We start from the raw sequence: 20,555 nt of genomic DNA on the forward strand, positions 1-20,555 counted from the left end.
CGACAGGACAGGGGATATAAAATCTAGGGTTAAAGGTAGTATGTGTGGGGTTGGAGTCCCCATTATTTTTCACAAAATTAGTGTTCCATTATAGACATAGAAACGATAATGGAAGATTCTTGCATAATAAAATAGTACTTCAACAGTTGTAACTTGGAGTACGTGTGCTAGCTAGCTACACTATACATATTTCATGCCCAAATATTGATTAGACGCATGAAGTTGGCTTGGGTGGTTAAATATATTGTACTTTTTTTCCATTTATCTAAAATTAATATATTAAATTAATAAGTTGATCTGCTTCATACAATCACTTTAATTTCGTCACCATTTTGTAAAAAATCGTTAAGAGGTGATGCAGCTAATCACAATAAATTAGTAGTGCACAAGAAGTACGCGCAAAAGCACTGACTGCACATAGAGTTTTTGTAAATTAATACCCACATTATAGTTTTATTCCTATAATGAGAGATTGCCTTCTTTGCATCATTATTTAAAAACTTTATTCATGCTCTTCAATTTAATTTAAATCCTTCTTTCCTGTAAGATAATAAACTGTATGCATTTCCCAAATACCTTATTGAGCTAAATATCTATATATCATTTTTCAGATACTTCATATATATCTTAAACTATTGCAATTGAAGGGATCTCATCTCCAATATTTTTAAATTACTTTTGATCAGATTTTGAACACAATTTCTGTGTATTAATTCTGAGTACTGATCAAAGAGTTAAGTACTGATCACAAATTTTCTTTAAATAAGTTCACATCATGATCATGAGGACACATGTCAATAAACAAACCCACCACATCTTCACTACATAAAGTACCCTATATAAATATACATATATTATTATATTTTGTATTTAATATTACATGTTACATATAATTATATACATACACATGACACATATACATGCAGTAGATGCCACACAACCTCCTATATATATATATATATATAAGCCTCATCAGTACTGTAGTAGCTGGCACGACTCCGCTTATAGTAGTAGTACTCTTCCCTTGAGGGCCGCTAGCTAACCGCGGGCATGGCATACCCACGAATTGGTGTCACTGGCGCCATACCCAATGGTGTCACCTCAGTGGACTGCCAGAAACAAGTCCGTTCATGGAGGTTTCTGCGCTCTCTCCTGGAGCTCCTCATCCCAACCTGCAACTGCACCACCTTCGTAGAAGATCAAGATCATATCAAACAAGAAGAAGAAGACTACTTTCATAGAAGACCAATTAGATCATACCAAACAACTGCACCACCCACCTTCATCAGTACTTCTTCCACAACCATCATCGGCACCATTTTCGGCTATCGCCGCGGCAAAGTTAGGCTCTGTATCCAAACCAGTACTTCCAATTCCATCATTAACCCAGTTGTTCTCCTCCTTGAACTGGCTGTCCCAACAACAACCCTAGCTAGAGAAATGCGAGGGGGTATTCTTCGAATTGCACTAGAGTGTGCCACACCACCGGGATATAGTACTGCTGGTGGTGGTGTTTCTGGCTCTCTCTTGTCCATGCCATTGTGGACAATGTACTGCAATGGGAGGAAAGTTGGGTATGCTGTTAAGCGGCAGCCTTCTGAGGCTGATATGGAGGCACTTAGGCTACTGAGTGAGGTTGTTGTGGGTGCTGGCATTATAAGTGGTAAAGAGCTTAATAGAGAAGATGATGATGAGGTATTGTACCTTAGGGCCAACTTTGAGAGAGTTTTCGGGTCAGCTAATTCTGAGTCCTTCCATTTGATTGATCCTGACGGGAGCAATATTGGTCAGGAGCTTAGTATTTTCCTTTTTCGCTCAAGGTGATCATGACCACCTAATTCCCATTCATGACTACTTAAAGATATTATAAATATATCCCAAGCAGTACTGATCTAAAGATCATCATGGGTTATAAACTATATTTAACCTGATCTCTCTCCATTTTGAGCTATGTTTTGTAGATTGGCTTTCATTTTATGAAGTGTGGCTTTTTTTCTTGTCAGGAGTAGTTGGCCTGAAGAGAAAGTTCATCTAAAAATCTTTTTTTTTTTTTTTAATCTTCCCTAAGAATAAAATGAATACAAAGAGTACTGCTACATCACAAAAAAAATTATATAAAAATAATTTTATAAATTGATGTGATTATATCTGATCTGTTAGATCTATTTTATAATAAAAATAATTTTATAACCTGATACGACGTTCACAGTAAATCATATCAATTTATAAAATTATTTTTATATATTTCTTTCGTGACTAATTAAGTATTTTTCAAAAAACAAATGCAATATTTCTTCCTGCATGGCCAAGATACTTAACCAATTATACCAAAGAGCTAGGAGATGAAAGACCGGATTGGAGAGGTTGGAGGTACGGCAGCAATGGCCATGGCCAATATATCATGATAGCTAGCATATCTCATGATCAAATTAAAGGTGAAAGTTGTCGATCATCAATATTTAGGTAGCCAATTTTCTGGTCCTTCTTGTGGCCCACTATCATCGATTAATTGATTGAACAGATAAAGATCAATTACTACTTGAATTAACAGATCTTCATGGAAATGATATATATAATTAATTAATTAATTTGGTCAAATAACATCATTAACTCACTAAACCTGCACCGACTTTAATTTTCATAATTAATTTCATGACAAGCTGGTTCATACAGCTGCCAAATTCTGTCTCATCATTTTTAATACTGACCCACCTACGTATATATATAATATATATATATATATATATTAATAAATTAGTAAAAACAAGATGGATTTTGCTATATATGCATTTACAGGATCGATCTAGTACGTACTCTTGATCATCAGGAGGCCGATCGAACAACACCAATATTTCCATGTGATCTCCACCACCAAGCTAGACTAGAACATGTTACTTTGATCGATTGATCGAGAAGTTTAATTTTCTAGATATTAATATCACATGATCGATATATAATTAATTAAATTATTCTTGCTTTTCTTTTTAATATATTAAGTACTACTTTAATTTGTGTGGGGTTTCCTGGCCTTCAAAATGGGCAAGCATGCAGTTGCATGAGCTGTTATGCTAGCTAGCTGATTCCCGGTGTCTTTCCACTAAGAAATGGGCATGAATATCCGACTCTGATTTTGTGAGATCGATGCACGTAGCCCTCATGTCATGTATATTGATCATTCGAATATATATATATATATATATATATATATATATACACTTTCGCTTGTCATGTATATACGTACATGTATTCATGTGACTTCTATATATTGTGGACATGACCACCTGCAACAAATTTCCTTTTGCGACGAATTCCTTTTCCGCGGATTAAAATTCATTGCAAATTTGCATCGTTTTCGGAAAATTTTGGACTTTCTGCATGCATGCAAAATGAGTACTGGTATTAATTTCCGTCCAATAAGTTTGACATAAACTCCATTAATATTACCCTAAAATCTCTTTCCCTCCCCTCAATTCACATCGTTCTCCCCCTAATTAGCAATATTATTTGAGCTCTTTACCAGAACAGAGACCCCTGCACGCAAGTACTGCAAGGCCGTGGGTCTCCTAGGTCAATTAAAGATGTGCGAACATGACTATAAATGGCCATTTATAATCGAAGCTCGACGTCCATTGCATGCATGGCCATGGGTCTCGATAACCGAAGCTCGACGACGTCCATGCAGCATGGTCATGGGTGGCTTGATAATCAATTAAATCCTGCAAATTAGCTGGAAGCTTTTCCAACACGGATTAGACACAAATTAGGTTTCGTATACTAGGTTTCATGAAAGAGCTAGCTCATGTTAGTTCGTGTTATTGTGATTATTAATGTTAATGTCACATGAGATCAGTTGTTTGATAAATTCCATCAGTCTAATTGTTAATTTGTCTCAGAAAAACTGCATATTTATATTAATTAAGAAGACCGGTCGGTGTTATGTTTTATATTTTCTATTAATTACACTTTTAATATGCACTTAAAATATAAAATTAATCACTGAAAATAATAATATGCAATGCCAGCAGGCAATTATAATTAAAGATGAAAAGATTTAATATTAAAATTAACAGGTATATATTTTTCATGGGTTTTCATGTTCCTTATTCTATTATTCTTTTTTTTTCTATTTAGTTCTTCGACTTTTTTATTAAAAAATAGAAAATCCTTCGTGCCAAGAAAATAAAATAAGATCATTTCAGTTTTGTTTATTTATTTTGAGATGTTCATATACCTAGCTATTACAGGTACCTTCTTTCTCACCTGAGCCCAGAGGCTCGGGCCTCACATCTATACGAAGATGGGCCTTTTAAATTGTGTCTTGGAGTTCTATTCAAGCCACTCTCTTGAACTAAAAACATTACATTCCACGTTGGAATTGGTAAAAGCCCAAAACCCTGCTCCAACCGGCCTCCAAGGCCTCGTATTTTGGCTCAACGGTATTCCATCTTAGAAAAACACTCTCTCAAGAGAAATGGGGATTGAGACCGAAGAAAATGTAGAAGAATTTCAAAGAATGAAAAATTATTAGAGAGAGAGAGAGAGAGAGAGAGAGAATTGAGAATTAGAGTTAGGGCGGTACAAAAAACGGCCACACCAGCAGTCACCAATGCGAACCGGCCGAAACTGGCAGAGAAACGGTCAGATGACGACAAAAAATATGAAAACCGACATCAATCGGTTCGATCTCAATTTGAATTTAGTTCAAACTGCTAAATTGGCCGATTATATATATATATTGTGCGTATATAAAACGACGTCATTTCACTTAAGTTAAACGACTTCATTTTAATTCTGACATTTATAAAAAGAATTATATTAAATGGCGGGCACAGTTTCTAGTCTTTCAACCTAGAGTTTAATAAACCCACCCACTCCCCTCCCTCTTCTTCTCCTTCCCGATTCTTCTTCTTTCTTCAAAATCTCTCTCCTCTCACATACGTAGCCCAGCAGCGTCATAGTTTTCTGCTCCTCTCTTCCTTCACAGGGCCATCAATAGAAAATTGAAGAATAGACTGGAATCACACCGACGCTGTTGGTTTACTTCCCCTAATCGGCTTGTTTAGCCAGTTCTAAACATCTAAAAAATTCCTCGGTGCGGCGTTGGTTTTGGACCGAAACCGCACCGACGACGTCGATTTTCACCCTTAATTAGAGTAGGCCAATGCTACAAAATATTATAAACTGATATTTTTTAATAGAATTACAAAAATAAGATTATAAATTGATTTTTTTAATGTGCTACGTTATATCTATTATAAATAATAATAAAAATTTGTTGGCAAGATACATTTCATGTGTTTCTTTGTAATGAGATTAGAAGTAAATTACCAAACTAACACAAATCCTAAACCATGCTTCCAAAGATGATAAAAAAGTAAAATGTTTCTAAATTCAAATTCAACTATAGCCAAATTGTCTTTTTTTTTTTTTTTTGTTTCCTAACATTTGACTTATTGTTGGAGACAATTAAAACTAAAAATGATTATATATATGTAGAGTTACTGATGTTTGATGAAATGTCTGCCTTACCTTCAACCAAGATATAGGCTTGTATTTATAGAAATGAATTTGTACAGAAGCTAGGATCACATATTTGAAATTACAACAGAATGTGATAAGCTAAATGAGATAAGATAAATACAATTGAAGTTTAACAAACTTTATCACTTATCACTATCATCAGTTTGAACTAGTCTTTGTGTAGCAGATAAGTGCAACCTTGATCTGTTTGTTGCTGATCTAGATGAACTATATATATATATATATATACACACACTAGGTCAGGAGCAAGTGCAAAGCACGTTTGCCTAGTTGGGTTAAACATGTTTTTTACAAAAATAATATGGTTTGTTAAAAAAAAACTTGATTAATGAATAATTTAATGCATAGAAACAAAAAAGCAAACTTTAGCAAATATCTTTGGATAATAATAGGTCGGTAAGTATAATAATTACATATTTGGATACATTAGAAAATAAAAAGATTAGTTCAAAATTAAAGTCGAGATACATTAGAATAACATAGACAAATAAAAATAGCACCATTGCAGCCACAATAAATACTACCACCACACTAAAAGAAAGCATAATACCAAGATTTTAACATCTAAGCATAAAGTAATTAAATAAATATACAAAATAATTACAATCTGTTCATAAAGTAGAAAGTGCAACATTATAAAATTAAAACAGACCATAAATTAATGCAAGTTTAGCGAATAAGCAACCATTAAAACAAACCCAATTAATTCAAACCATATGGCTTTCAGTGATAAACAAGTTAATTAAAACCCAATTGCACTAAAAAAAATCACCAACCCAATTTAAAACAAAGCTAATTTTAAAAACTAACTTATGGGAATTAAAGCCCACGAAAATGCTTTTTTTAACACACTTTGTTAAAGCTTTATCATAAAACGTTTAAGTCCAAAACAAGTTAAGCCCGTGGGCTTTAAGGGCATTCTTGTCATTTTGAAAACAGAAGGTTGAAGCCCTAAGCATTCTGCTCTGGCTGCTCTATAGCGAAGAAGAAGACGCGTGCGGCAGAGACTTACCCCAGGAAAGACAGAGGCACCAAGGGGGAAGTGACGCGACGGAGATGGGCTGCCCGATGGTGGCTAGACGACGGTGGAGAGCCCAGTAACTTCACGACTTTTTCCTCAGCCCGTTATCCCCTGTTTTCCCACTCCCAAAACAGAGCAAACCATAAACTCAAACCTGTTAGAGATTGGCCTCTGTTGATTTCAAACATGTTGGCCACCGTTCTTAGCTGAGCTTGGAAGTACCATAAACTCAACCTCCGTCGCGTGGTGCCGCTGCTTCTTCTTCCTTCATTGGGTAAGTTTCGGCCACCCAAAGCATCTCTCTCTCTCTCTCTCTCTCTCTCTCTCTCTCTTTCTCTCTCTCTCTCTCTCATCACTCTCTTTCTCTCTGTTGTTCAGCCGCTTGCCAACGTCACTCATCTCCGTTGCACGCCTCTCACGGTCTCACGATGAGTTCCCTCTCTCCCTCACGCCGTGCTTTCTTTCCTCCCGTAATCTCTCTCCTTTATTAGTTGGTCTCTCTCTCAACAATCTCTCTCTCAGTATTTAGCCGCCACCTCGCCGACGTAATCTTCTCCACCTCCCAGTTCTTCGCGCCACTCCTCCACTCTTGTTGAGTATGTACGTCTCTGTTGCATGGTTGGTCTTAGTAACGGGTGCACTGGAAGGGTAAGAGTAACGGAGTTAATTACAATATAAACGGAAAAACAAGAAAACTAACAGAAAAATAACAAAAATTATTGAAGGAATTAGATATCCACTTATTATAATAGAAAAGATATATATATATATATATATTTATATATATTAGGAAAGGACAACATGCAGTTGAATTTTACATAATTTTTTGTTTTCTATAATTTTACATAATGAATTATAAAAAAAAAAATTTAACTCATCATCTTCTATACTATACAATAATATGCGATTTCTCATTTTTATCATTCAATTTAAATATATATATTGATGTTTAAATATATGTGTTTACACATCAAGAAAAAAATAAGAAATCACATATTAGTGTGTGGTGTGAAGATGGTGAATATCATTTCTTTTAAAAAAATCATTTTAAATCTAATATTTTTATTTTAAATCTAGCCAATGACAATCCTAGTTTTATGTGTTTTTATTTATTACTACTATTAATAGTTGTGGTATTATTTTTTATCATTATTATGGTTGATGTAGATTCTATTTTATTTTACCTTGTATTTTATTTTTGGTAGGGTGTTTGTTCTATAGTGGTTTGTGTCTAATGTTTTGAGTGAGATTTGTTTGTTTAGGTTAGTATGTTTGTAAATTAGGGCCCAGCTTCTTTACCCTCTTAAGCCTGGGCCTCTAGGCCCACCCCAAAACTAAGTCATTTTGGTGGTTTAAGAATCAAATGGAACCCTAGGGTTCCATCTTATTATTCTCCTCTCCTTCATTTTGCCGTCGACATCACTTCCTTTTTTTTTTCTTCCGTTTTTTTATGCTTCATGTCGAAGGCTTTGCCTACTCCATTGTCGCTCTCTACCAACGGCTCACCACCACGCGTGAGCTAAGTAGAGCCCTTCCACCTCCGAAGTCATTTTAGCAGAAAACGTTCTCTCTCCCACACTTCATCTTTGACATTTTTATCGGTTTCTCTTCATTTTCGTTTATTCTCTCACGACTCCATTTGAATTTAGACGAACGACATTAACTTTAACGGAAAAATAATAAAAACTATTAAAACAAGATTTGTCGTTTGATAACCACTTTATATATATAAAGAAATTATACTGTACAAATTATACTATATCCTCAATCTTTGCGCTCTCTTCCCACTCTCGTTGAAACCGCAAATTTTTAAAAAGCAAACACTTATACATATGGGCCATACTTATATATCCCTAAAAATAAAGAAATTAAACTTTAAGTCCATTTGTTTGTATAGCTTACAACTCATTTAAATAAGTGAATTAAAGAGGTAATAACCATTAAGAATGAGATTATATGTTTAATTGTACCTTTTTTTTCTCTCTCTCTTTTCTTTTTCTTTTTCACTCCTAAATGGATATCTTTAAAGGTTTTATTTTTCTTGGTAAAACTCTCTTTTCCATAGAACTCTATAAATCTTGAGGACTATTCCATCATAAAGCACAAAATATATATTTGATCTGTTGAATTTGAAATTTTAATAATTTCTCTTAAAAGTTTAGAAATTTTTATTAGTAATCTATAAATGGATAAGTTTCTGACTGATTGCTTAATGTCTTAGGTTGAAAGAAAGATCGTGACAAGATTTTAGTAAAGAATCTGAATCACTCATGGATAATATTTAAAACTAAAAGAATGTGGGTTGATTTTGACAATTGATGGATTTGAGAATTGAAATATATACATAAATTTTCTTTTATATTTAGTAGTAATATTCTTCTAAACATTAAAGAAGTATACAATTAGTTATAATATGTCAAGTTTTAATATACTTTCATCTTCATGTTGTAGCTTTTCCAGAAAAGAAATTTTCAATTTGTTTCTGAAAATAAAAGTTTAGTATAAAACATAATATATGTATAGAAAAATACTAATTATATTTAAGAAAAACTTATAAAAAAAAAACTTATTTCTTTACCTGTCAGTTATTATGAAATTTGAAATTTGAATTTCAAAATAAAATTGACAAAATAAGTCTTATATGTAAGCCTTGATTTGGTTGATTTCACTCACTAATACCCCTGATATCATTAATGAGGACTTTTATATTAAAGAAACTGATAATGTTAATTTTAATAAATGAAATATTCTAAATATTGATGCTAAATATGGCTAACAAAGTCATATTATGGATTCATTTTATTTTTTCTTTATGTTCATTCATTTTGGAAAATGATGGTATTACTACTGACTCTTTTGGTCATAAAGTAAAGTTTAAATATGCTTCAAAATTTGATATTGATATTGATAAAAGTTTAAAATCTTTACTATACTAAAACAAAACATTTGAATTTCCTACTACAAGAAATCAAATACAAAAAGATTGCTGAACATTTTTTTGGTAAATTATTACAATCAAAGATCAATGATTTTAAAGAAAATTTGATTGAAGATGTTTGTTCTAATCTTCCAAATGCTTTCTGGCATAGGAAGAAATATGTTGTTATTTTACCTTATATTAAATATTTTTCTAAGAAAAATATTCCCACCAAAACTCAACCTATCCAAATGAATAGTGAGATTTTAAAAATTTTCAAAACTGAAATATAGGATTTATTTGCTAAGAATATTATTAGACATAGTAAGTCTCCTTCTTCTTGTGCTGCATTTTATGTCTAGAAAAATATAGAGATTGAGAAATGGACACCTCGATTAGTTATTAATTACAAACCATTGAACAAAATCTTAGAGTAGATTATGTACTCTATCCCCAATAAGAATGATTTGATTCATAGACTTAGTAACGCAGTAGTGTTCTCCAAGTTTGACCTGAAATCATGGTTTTGACAAATCTAGATTAATGAGTCAGATAGATATAAGACTGCTTTTATTACTTCATTTGAACATTGAGTGGAACGTAATGCATTTTGGACTAAAAAATGCCCATAGTGAATTCAAAAACATTATGAATGATATTTTCAATTCATTCACTCATTTCATTATTGTTTACATTGATGATATCCTTATTTACTCAAAATCTATTGATAAACATTAAAAACATTTAAATTATTTTCTATTATAAGACAAAATGGTTTTGTTGTCTTTACTAAGAAAATCAAATTATTCCAAACCAAAATTATATATATAAACATATCAATAACTGACATGTAAAGAAATAAGTTTTTTTTAATTATATTTAACATTTTCCATATATAAATTTTACGTCCAAATACGAAACTATGAACTACATTTAGTGTTTTAAATCAAATAAAATAATTTTCCATCTTTGTTTAATTAAAATAATAATTTTTACAGCTCTAAATGTCACTATTAACTTAAATTATTATTATTATTCATAAATTATCTCACTATTATTTATAAATGTCTCACATTTATTAAAAAGAATGCACAAAATATATACATCTTAAAACTGTATCTAATATCACTAAAAAATACTCTTTAAAAATTTATGCGTTTACGAAAAAAGAAAAATTGAAGAATTATCTCTAAACTTAAAGCCCTTTTATTTCTTTTTTCTCAAATTGTTTCCAAAATAGGTCGATGTCTGTCGATGTGTATTTACTGAATTCTATGTAATTATTATTTGAGTAATTCTACATACAACCGTGAAATGCGTAACCGTCGCGTAATCGCTTTGAAAAAGAGTGAGGTCCACTATTAAAAAATTAATTTTTTTTCATGTGGGTCCCATGTTTTATTCATTTTTTTCAAAACGATTACGCGGCGGTTACGCAATTCACGGGTTGTAAGTATATTTTCTCTTATTATTTTATTCAAAATTTTGAAAGTTGGTTTTCTGGGACAGTGCGTCTAGCCGGCAACTGCACCAAACGGTCGTCTGAAGTCTGGTAGTTGAAGATCAGCAGCAACAAAGTCCTTTGGAGAGAAAAGTTAAAACACCAACAAAACGGTTGACTCAGAGCCTCAACCATTAAGATCTCTCACCTTATTAACTCCATAAAAAACTTTAATTAATTTTTTAATCCACTTTTTTGTTCCCCATCGATCTGTTTCTCTCTCTATACCTTCTCTTCAAATCTTCAAACCACCGCCCCACGACACAAAATGCTTGCTTTCACTTGCCATCGACATCATCATCATCTTCTTCTTCTTCTTCTTTGTTCCTCTCTTTCATATTTGTGTATTTCTGTAGCTCAAGAAGTGTTTGGCTCTTATGGGACACAAACTTTCCACCATATTGAACGCAAGTAACATCCAAAGATCACTTCCCATTTCCCATCCCGCTCGCCAAACTCTCCTCAACAATAACGACTCTGGTGTACCCAGAAATGGAACTTCCAATTCGGTTTTCGGGTTTCTCCGCCGGCTTATGTCCGGAGGTGTGTTTCAGTGCTTTCTTTATTTACTTTATGTATTCTTTTTGGAGGGTTTCGATATCCACAGGAGGTGTGTTTGGTATGTGTTTGTGTTTATTTCTCTGTTAAATGTGTAGGTAAAATTGATGGGGGGTCACGGACCGAGGCGGAAGAGAAGGTTTACTCGTGGCTGTATGCCTTGGCAATGTCGGATAAGTACTTGGTCTTTGAGTATGTAGGATCCACTGAAAGAGGTGATTGTCTTCGTCTTTATTGTTTAATATTTTAGTTTCTTAGAATATCTTTCAAATTTTAATGCAATGCCAAGAAATTGAAAAATTGCGGTCGGACATGGTTGGCTGCGTTACCAAGTTGCTGCACTGGTAGCGAGCATGGATGTTTTGTGCGAAGTGAGCAGGGATCCTTCTTGCGAAAGGTTCCCCCTTTTAAAGGAAAAAGAATATCTGATAAGAAGTGTTCAGGATTGCTAGCCCCCTGCTATAGACCTATTCGATATGGTCTACTAGCCTCCCTAACAACCAAATTTTGTTTATTGAAAAATCAACATAACTTCGATCATGACTTCTTTTCCTTTTAATCTTTATATCTTACAATAGGAATTGTAATTTGTAGTGAAATGAAATACCAAGGAAAAAAGCAACTAAACTCATACTAATAGCATGAGTGAAGTTGATGTCGAATGCCTACCCCCGCCCCTCCCTCTGCCTCCCCTTCCTTTTTTTTTTTTTTTTTTTGAAGTAATGGAGAATGCCTACCTCAAAAAGCTGTTTTGCTGAGTATGCAATCAAAACTACTTTTTGAGGTAGAAATACTTCTTGTATTTCTGTGGCCAGATGCACTATTTCAACAGTGCACTGAAAGGTTTTATGTACCATTCCAAAAGTTGTATAGCCACATCTGGTAGAAATCATCGATAGAGGTTGATGTCTGGTGTGGATTTTTCTTCTTGTGCTTGGGCATTTCGAGCCTTATACTGTAAATGCAAGGAAGATAAACATCAAACCCCCATTTTCGACCAATACCATGATGTTTGGACACAGAGATGAGACATGAAATTCTCAAAATTCTCAAAACTACTCATAATTACATTCCCAAACATCACTCGAACACAAACCACTTTTTAATTTCAAATTTTTAAATTTTTCATCTAATCATTACCTCATCATTATCTAATCACAAAAACCAATACAACTTTTACAAACTTCAAAACAAAACACAAAAATAATACAAATTTTACAAACTTCAAAATAAAAATTTTATTCAAACATTTTTTTAAATTTATAATATTTTTATTCAATTTTTTCTCTCTCCTTTTCCAAAATCCAATAAAACATCTTAACTTAAATTATTTTACTACTATTCACAGAATTCTGAGATATTCCAAGTCTCCAAATGAGCCCTTAGTCATGGTATATTACCCTACCTCGGGTTTGTGCTACTTAATCAACAAAAACTAAAGATTAAGATTAAGAAAAGATGCAAAACAGAGAGAAAACTCAAAAAAATATTGATTAATGATAAAATTCGAAATTATGAGAGTTTTTCCTAAAATGAAAAATCCAAATTATTGCATGAAAATTAAATACATAAGTAAGTAAGAATCCTGCCAAAAATTTGGCCAAAATCAAAATCAAAATCACTTCCAAAACTTGAATTGAAATATTTCCTAAGAAGGCAAAAATGAATGTAAATAGATTATTTGGGAAAAAAACGAACTGATATTGCCCCAATCCAATGAAAATTAAACTTTTACTGCCATATTTGCGTAGATTTACGCTCTTAAGGTAGCTCAGTATAATCAACGTAGAATATGACTGGATACCCCATATTAATTTAGGTCTGCATCAGTCTGGCTCAAAATTGGCCTCTCTCACTCTCTCTCTCTCTCCCCCACCCCACCTCCCCTTCCTTTTTTTCTCCTTTTGTTCTGAAGTAATGGAGAATGCAGAATGCCTACCTCTGCGGCCAGATGCACTATTTCAAGCTTCAATGATTAAAATTGGATGACTTGGAGATAATACAAACAAATTAACAAAAAGTTGTTTGCTGATTATGATGCTATATTGCAAATGCACCAAGATTTTGCTTTTGTACGTTTAACAATTTGTCAATTTACCCATGAAGTTAACTTTTAAGAAATTTGTTTTAGGAGTGGATCTAGGTTCTTTTCAGTATGACATGAGATATTCTCAAACTTGATCACATTGTGATTCCCTTAAATACATATAAAGTATAAGTTTGTAATAAAATATCACTAGCTGAAGTAGAATATAAAATTTTCACACTGATTTATGAAGGACATGAAGAGCACGGGAATAGATCAGTAAACAAGCATAATTTATTTTGTATTATTATTCTCAGCATCTATTTATTAGGTTTTCTACCGATAATTTTCATAAAATGAACATATGTTGAGACAAAGAGGATCAGGTTCCAAAGCATTTATGTCTTCTGATTTTCTGATGGGAATGATTTTGTCTTTTCCTTTTCTACTTCACCTACATTGTCAAATTTCATTCTGTTAATTCTTTATTCTTACGTTATATTTACTAAGACACTTAAATTCCTGTGTTCTATTTCCTATGATGAGTTGGCCTTAGTTTTTCGTTTGCTTCTGTGCAGGCCTGAGCTTCACTGAAGCTGAGAGGAGATTGAGAGAAAATGGCCCAAATGTTCCTCTTGATTATTCTTTTCCAAGATGGTGGAATCTTCTTTGGACTGCTTTTTTTCATCCTTTTAATATCATTCTGATTGTTTTGTCTGTGCTCTCATACATAACCAGTGATGTTCCTAATGGATGCATCATGCTTGTATTGGTTTTTATTAGTGTCTCCCTTCGATTCTACCAGGTATCTCTTTGCTTAATTAGTTTGGTTAAATTGGTGCCATGCATTTCTTTTTCACAAACGTGATCTTTACTAATTCTCCATGTGCCTTTCAGGAATACAGCAGTTCAAAAGCAGCCATGAAACTTTCACAATTAGTAAGATGCCCAGTCAAAGTTCAAAGATGTGCAGGAAGAGTAGTTCAGACTGAATTAATTGTTCAAGTTGATCAGAGAGATGTTGTTCCTGGTGACATTGTCATTTTTGAACCTGGGGACCTTTTCCCTGGAGATGTGAGGCTGCTATCTTCAAAACACCTTGTTGTAAGGTATGCTACCCGTAAACATTTATCCTTTTCTGTGGCTTAGGGTTTTTGAGTTCGTTCATTACAGTTCATTTCATCACATCCTGTTTCTTGAACAGCCAGTCCTCGCTAACAGGGGAGTCCATGGCAACAGAAAAAACAGCTGACGTCAGAGAAGATCAGGGCACTCCTTTACTAGATTTAAAGAATATTTGTTTCATGGTGGGTATAATTGTCTGTTTATTTCTATTTTTGGTGAAGTTATAGCTTCTCAAATTTCCAAACTGGGATTTCAGTTGGGAAGAGTTTTCTTTGCATCTGGATTTTATTGGGAATTATCACGAATACAGGAGAAAATATACTAACCAGGAAAGGATTGCATGTTATCAAATAGCAGCATTTCCTGGAATTTTGCAAAAAAGAAAAAAGGGAGTTTCTTTATTTCTTCAATATTCACTGAGGTTTTTAATTTTTAAGTGGATATATCATACGTGATATGCTTAGGTTACATGTGTGATTGAAAGCAATGTGTGGCATAATGCACAAAGAATACTTTCAAGAATCCTCAAATATGGGGCTTTCTCCCCTACCTTTTATGGACCCATACTCCATGAACAACAGTCAAAAGCTTCTGGTTGTACTTGGTAGATTTTTGGCTCCATTGGCATTTCCGAGGAGCAGATAAACTTTTTTAAGCCTGTAATTCCAGCACTAAAATTAAAAAAGTCTTGATCAGGATGGTTAAGATAGGTTTTTTTATTTAAAATTTTAAAATTTCTTCTTTTCATATATAATCTATATGTTTTGACTTTTCATCTCATGTTATCTGAGTCTTTGATACAACTGTTTATCTGTATTTTTTGTTCTACCTTTCTTAACACTATAATGTTAAAAGCTATGAAATACTATCACCACAGGTCCAATTGGATATGAAACACTATTCACCATCATATAAACATATTTTTTCTTCATCCTCGAAACATAAATTATAGACTGTTAGTTCCTAAATCTAGGGTGAAATAACTGAAGATGTGATCTTTTGATGCTGGTTAGCATTCTTTTAAATTCTTATATGAACTGCTCTCATTCAAAGTACCAACTGGTGACAGAATTAGGGGGTTCATTTGTTTATTATTCTTCCCCTCAGAAGATCATCGTTACCAGACATACCAGATAAAGGAGTTAGTAGGGTAATTTTCTTTGATACAACAGAGTTTTTTATGAATCCAAGAACCCAAACTTATAAATAACTAATCAAAAGCATAGATTTGGGGGACCCAAGTGACAAACAGGAATGAAATTCTAAAAATTTGGCTACTGCACCTTGGCTTAGGTGGAGTGAGGTGGGTTAGGATCAGATAGTATCCATTCCTAAATTTTTCCTTACATGTTCCTAACAAGTCGGCCTTCTCATCAGGGATATGTTTTATTTTTCATCAGGGCCCTCTCATAATAAGTTGTCCATTCTTTGTTATATTTGAAATCATGAAAGTATATGGGTTATCATTATATTTTTCAGGGAACAAATGTGGTATCAGGTAGTGGAACTGGCCTAGTAGTTTCTACTGGATCCAAGACATACATGAGTACCATGTTTTCAGCCATAGGGAAGAAGAAACCACCAGATGACTTTGAGAGGGGTGTCCGGCGCATATCTTATGTGCTAATTGCTGTTATGCTGGTAGTAGTCACCATCATAGTCCTAATTGACTACATCACATCCTATAATTTGAGTGAGAGTGTTCTTTTCGGAATCTCAGTTGCAAGTGCACTCACTCCTCAAATGCTACCCCTCATTGTTAACATAAGTCTTGCTAAAGGAGCACTTTCTATGGCCAGAGAGAGATGCATAGTCAAAAGTGTAACTGCGATCCGGTACATGGGATCAATGTAAGTTTATACTTGTCGTATATCTGCACAATGCAGGGAATAATATAAGATTTAATTAATAATGCGTATTATTTTAAGTAAAACATTGATTTAACTAGATGAATTAGTGTTCATTTAGTAAGTTTAAATTGATTCCATATATTATTTATTTTTCCTTAAACAAGAATACAATTGGAGGAATGATGTGACTTTATAGAGGAGATAGTGGATGAAATGACTTCATGAGAGCAAGGCTTTTCTTTGATAATAATACAGTTTATAGATTTACTTGATAATTTACTGGGTGAACAATTACGTAAACACATATATCTACAGTTTTTTTAAACAAGAGCAGGGTGGTGTCTGTCCTGAAAATCATCATTAAACTTTATTCACTGAGTTGGACCAATGTGACCAGATATTTTTTTAAACTTAGCATTGCACCTGGCATGATTGCTTGAAATCATAGAAAAGAGTGGATAATTCTAAATCCTTTTAACTTCTTTTTAAATTTCAATTTATTTCTACTTTTTGGTTCTTTTTTATAACCAGGTCATAGAGATTGTCTAGACTCCGATGTTGATTTCCGAAACATTTTCTTTCATATAATCCAAGTTCACATCCTCAGAGAATAAAAGTGCAATTAACTCATTTTATCATATTAATAGGTCTATCCAAACAATTGGATGGAGGACGACAAACTGTTCCAGTACAACATGAATTAAGTCTAGGCAGAAAGAGATACCTTTGAGTCTTAACCTGGTTCCTATCATCCTCTGTAGTTCTTAATGCGACAACATTTACATTTTGAAACTACAACAGTCCAGTCTTATTTTTCATTCATATGTTTTTTTTCAGGGATATCTTGTGCATCGATAAGACAGGAACACTCACCATGAACCGTGCAATCATGGTTAACCATCTCGACAGCGAGGGTTCATCCAGAGAGAAGGTTCTACAATTTGCCTTCCTTAACTCCTACTTCAAGACTGACCAGAAGTATCCTCTGGATGATGCAATTTTGGCATATGTATATACAAATGGACACAGGCTCCAGCCATCCAAGTGGAGGAAGATAGATGAGATACCTTTTGATTTCATACGAAGAAGAGTATCTGTCATATTGGAAACAGACTCACATGCAGAATATGGAAACCTCCAATTATGTGATAGATTCATGGTAACAAAAGGAGCACTAGAAGAAGTAATGAAAGTTTGTTCTTTCGTTGAGCATATTGATAAGGGTGAAATTACAAATCTCTCTCCTGAAGATCATCGGAGGATTCTTAGTATGGCAGAAGAAATAAGCAATGAGGGACTAAGGACCATAGGAGTAGCAATAAAGAGGCTGAAACCGGTGTGTCTGGATCTCTTTTAATCTCTCCTGCCTTTTAAAATGTTTCAGTCCAATCCAGCAGTATTTGTGAACTTTACAACTTCCATTTGCTTTATATACGTGATCAAATTCAAATTCCACTAGTTGATATTCTGATTTCTTATTTCACATGAAAAATAATTAGTGGCACATTAAACGAGCCTTATTATATCCATACTTGAGGTCCTGATTAGAAAGTCTTCGAACTTTGTTTTAACTAAAACTACCACTGTAACAGAAGTTTGGCTCTCATAGTAGTTATCCACCGAGTTTGAATTATCTACAGTTCCAAGTTACATCTAAAGTAGGAACCCACATAAATTAGGAGCGTTACAGTTCAATAGTTACCAGTACCTGGTTATGCAACCTATGCAAATTTTACCCTTATTCCTATTTTCTCTTTGGAACTTTTTTTTTTTTTTTTGGCTGTCGTTTTTATCTTATATTTGGCAGAGATAAAAAATCTAAGAAATCTTCATTGTTTGGAAGGAACTTCAAGTACATAATTCTATCAGTACTTGGACATAGTTATAAACATATATGCACGTGTCTGTACCAGAAATCCTTATAACAACCTTCCCCAGAATCCCCACCTCCCTGAGGGTTATCATCGTTGCTCTTTTAGAATTAATGTGTTAGAGTTCCTGGGACTCATATTGATTCCACTTTTGATGCCATTATGCCAACTGGGACCTTATAGCATTTACTCATATTACTGTTTTATTTCTTATGTTGCAGAAAAATGGTGATGGAAACTTGGTTGATGATGAGACTTTTGAATCAGACATGGTGTTCCTAGGCCTCATAACATTTTATGACCCGCCCAAGGACACTGCAAAGCAAGCTTTGTGGCGGTTGGCTGAGAAGGGGGTGAAGGCCAAAGTATTGACCGGTGATTCACTCTCCCTAGCAATAAAGGTTTGTAAGGAAGTAGGCATCAAAACAACCCATGTAATTACTGGACCCGAGCTAGAGCTACTGGACCAGGATTCCTTCCATGAGACTGTCAAAAGAGCTGCAGTACTAGCTAGGCTCACCCCAACCCAGAAATTCAGAGTAGTAAAGTCATTGCAAACGGTTGGTAACCATGTTGTTGGTTTTTTGGGTGATGGTGTAAACGACTCCCTTGCATTGGATGCTGCCGACGTGGGTATATCAGTTGACTCTGGGGTATCAGTTGCAAAAGACTTTGCTGACATCATCTTACTTGAGAAAGATCTCAACGTTCTTGTTGCTGGAGTTGAGCAAGGCCGACTCACTTTCGGGAATACTATGAAGTACATAAAAATGTCAGTTATTGCCAATATAGGGAGTGTTGTTTCACTCCTAATATCAACCCTGGTCCTCCAGTATGAGCCATTGACTCCAAGGGAGCTTCTTACACAAAACTTCTTGTATAGTGTAGGCCAAATTGCCATCCCATGGGACAAGATGGAAGATGATTCTGTGAAAACACCACAGAGATGGTCCAAGAAAGGCTTACCCATGTTCATACTATGGAATGGACCCGTGTGTACTCTTTGTGATGTAAGCACCCTCATGTTCATTTGGTTCTATTATAAGAGTAAGAGTAACACGGTAGAAGATATGAGTTTCTTTCGTTCCGCTTGGTTTGTGGAAGGGCTTCTCATGCAGACTCTAATTTTCCACTTGATCCGGACAGAGAAAATTCCCTTCATTCAGGATGTTGCTTCATGGCCCGTCATCTGTTCTACAGTGGTGATTTCTGCCATCGGAATAGCAATTCCATTCACACCAATAGGGAAGGTCATGGGATTTGTTCACCTGCCATTATCATATTTTGGATTCTTGGTTGTTCTTTTTCTTGGATACTTTTCAGTTGGCCAGGTGGTCAAGAGACTTTACATCTTGGTTTTTAAAAGATGGCTTTAGATATCCCCGACTGAATTCACATGATGACAAAAGTGCATCTGCACAAAAAGCTGATAGGAAAGTGACATTGATTGGGAAGATTTTTCTTTGTATATTATTGAGTGTAACACATGGTAGCCTCGAGGTTTTTGCAGTTTTATCAACACTTTCAACTTGTACTCTCTGATTCAACAACATTGTTGTGCTTTGCAATTTTGCACATAACAGTATGAACTTGATGGTTTGAGTGGCCAAAAACAAAGAGAGTCAGCCGCATTGTAAATCTTCCTGTTCAATATGGGACTTGATGCAACTCAGGTGTGACTTTGCCTACTTAGAGATAGTTCTTTATGTTCCATTAAAAATCCCAGTGCTTTTTACCATTTTTAATTTTCACATAAGCTCATCCAAATGAAACTGCATCATAAACCTCCAACCGAGACCCAATTGTTATTATCATAGTTATTATCATTAGTGAACTTTCTGTATGTGCTTCATCAATCACACGATGCATCGAATACTGTTGTAACCTCTGATGTATGTATTCTTTAACATACACATAAATACAGTGAGGGACACACATAGCATTTGAAGTCTAATATATGATATCCGTTTGGACTTTGCTTTTAAAGATCATAGCATGCTTTATTATTTCTTTGGAGTACAAGCTCTACCTGTGTCTCATGAGCTTCTCCTGACCCAACATTGCTATATTCTTCCTCTCTCATAGTGGCAAAAGCTTACTCTCTTTGAGGGCAACCCTTTTTTGAAGCACAACTAGGAATTTGAT

General features: G+C 34.2%; 2 protein-coding genes across 2 annotated transcripts; both read left to right on the forward strand.

Annotated features, from left to right (window-relative positions):
• Window positions 1-1,050: 1,050 nt before the first annotated feature.
• On the forward strand, window positions 1,051-1,824 carry LOC108998248 (protein MIZU-KUSSEI 1-like). Its single transcript, XM_018974746.1, has one exon. It carries the CDS (start codon window positions 1,051-1,053, stop codon window positions 1,822-1,824), a length of 774 nt encoding a protein of 257 aa, XP_018830291.1.
• Window positions 1,825-11,146: 9,322 nt separating this feature from the next.
• LOC108998275 (magnesium-transporting ATPase, P-type 1-like) lies at window positions 11,147-20,082 on the forward strand. Its single transcript, XM_018974788.2, has 8 exons — window positions 11,147-11,523; window positions 11,637-11,753; window positions 14,143-14,369; window positions 14,462-14,673; window positions 14,769-14,871; window positions 16,169-16,539; window positions 17,377-17,875; window positions 18,632-20,082. The coding sequence occupies exons 1-8, from the start codon at window positions 11,358-11,360 to the stop codon at window positions 19,784-19,786; spliced, it is 2,850 nt and encodes a 949-aa protein (XP_018830333.2). The 5' UTR covers window positions 11,147-11,357; the 3' UTR covers window positions 19,787-20,082.
• The last annotated feature ends 473 nt before the right edge of the window (window positions 20,083-20,555 follow it).

This window comes from Juglans regia, chromosome 12 (genome assembly GCF_001411555.2).
Source record: "Juglans regia cultivar Chandler chromosome 12, Walnut 2.0, whole genome shotgun sequence".
NCBI classification, from domain to species: Eukaryota; Viridiplantae; Streptophyta; class Magnoliopsida; order Fagales; family Juglandaceae; genus Juglans; species Juglans regia.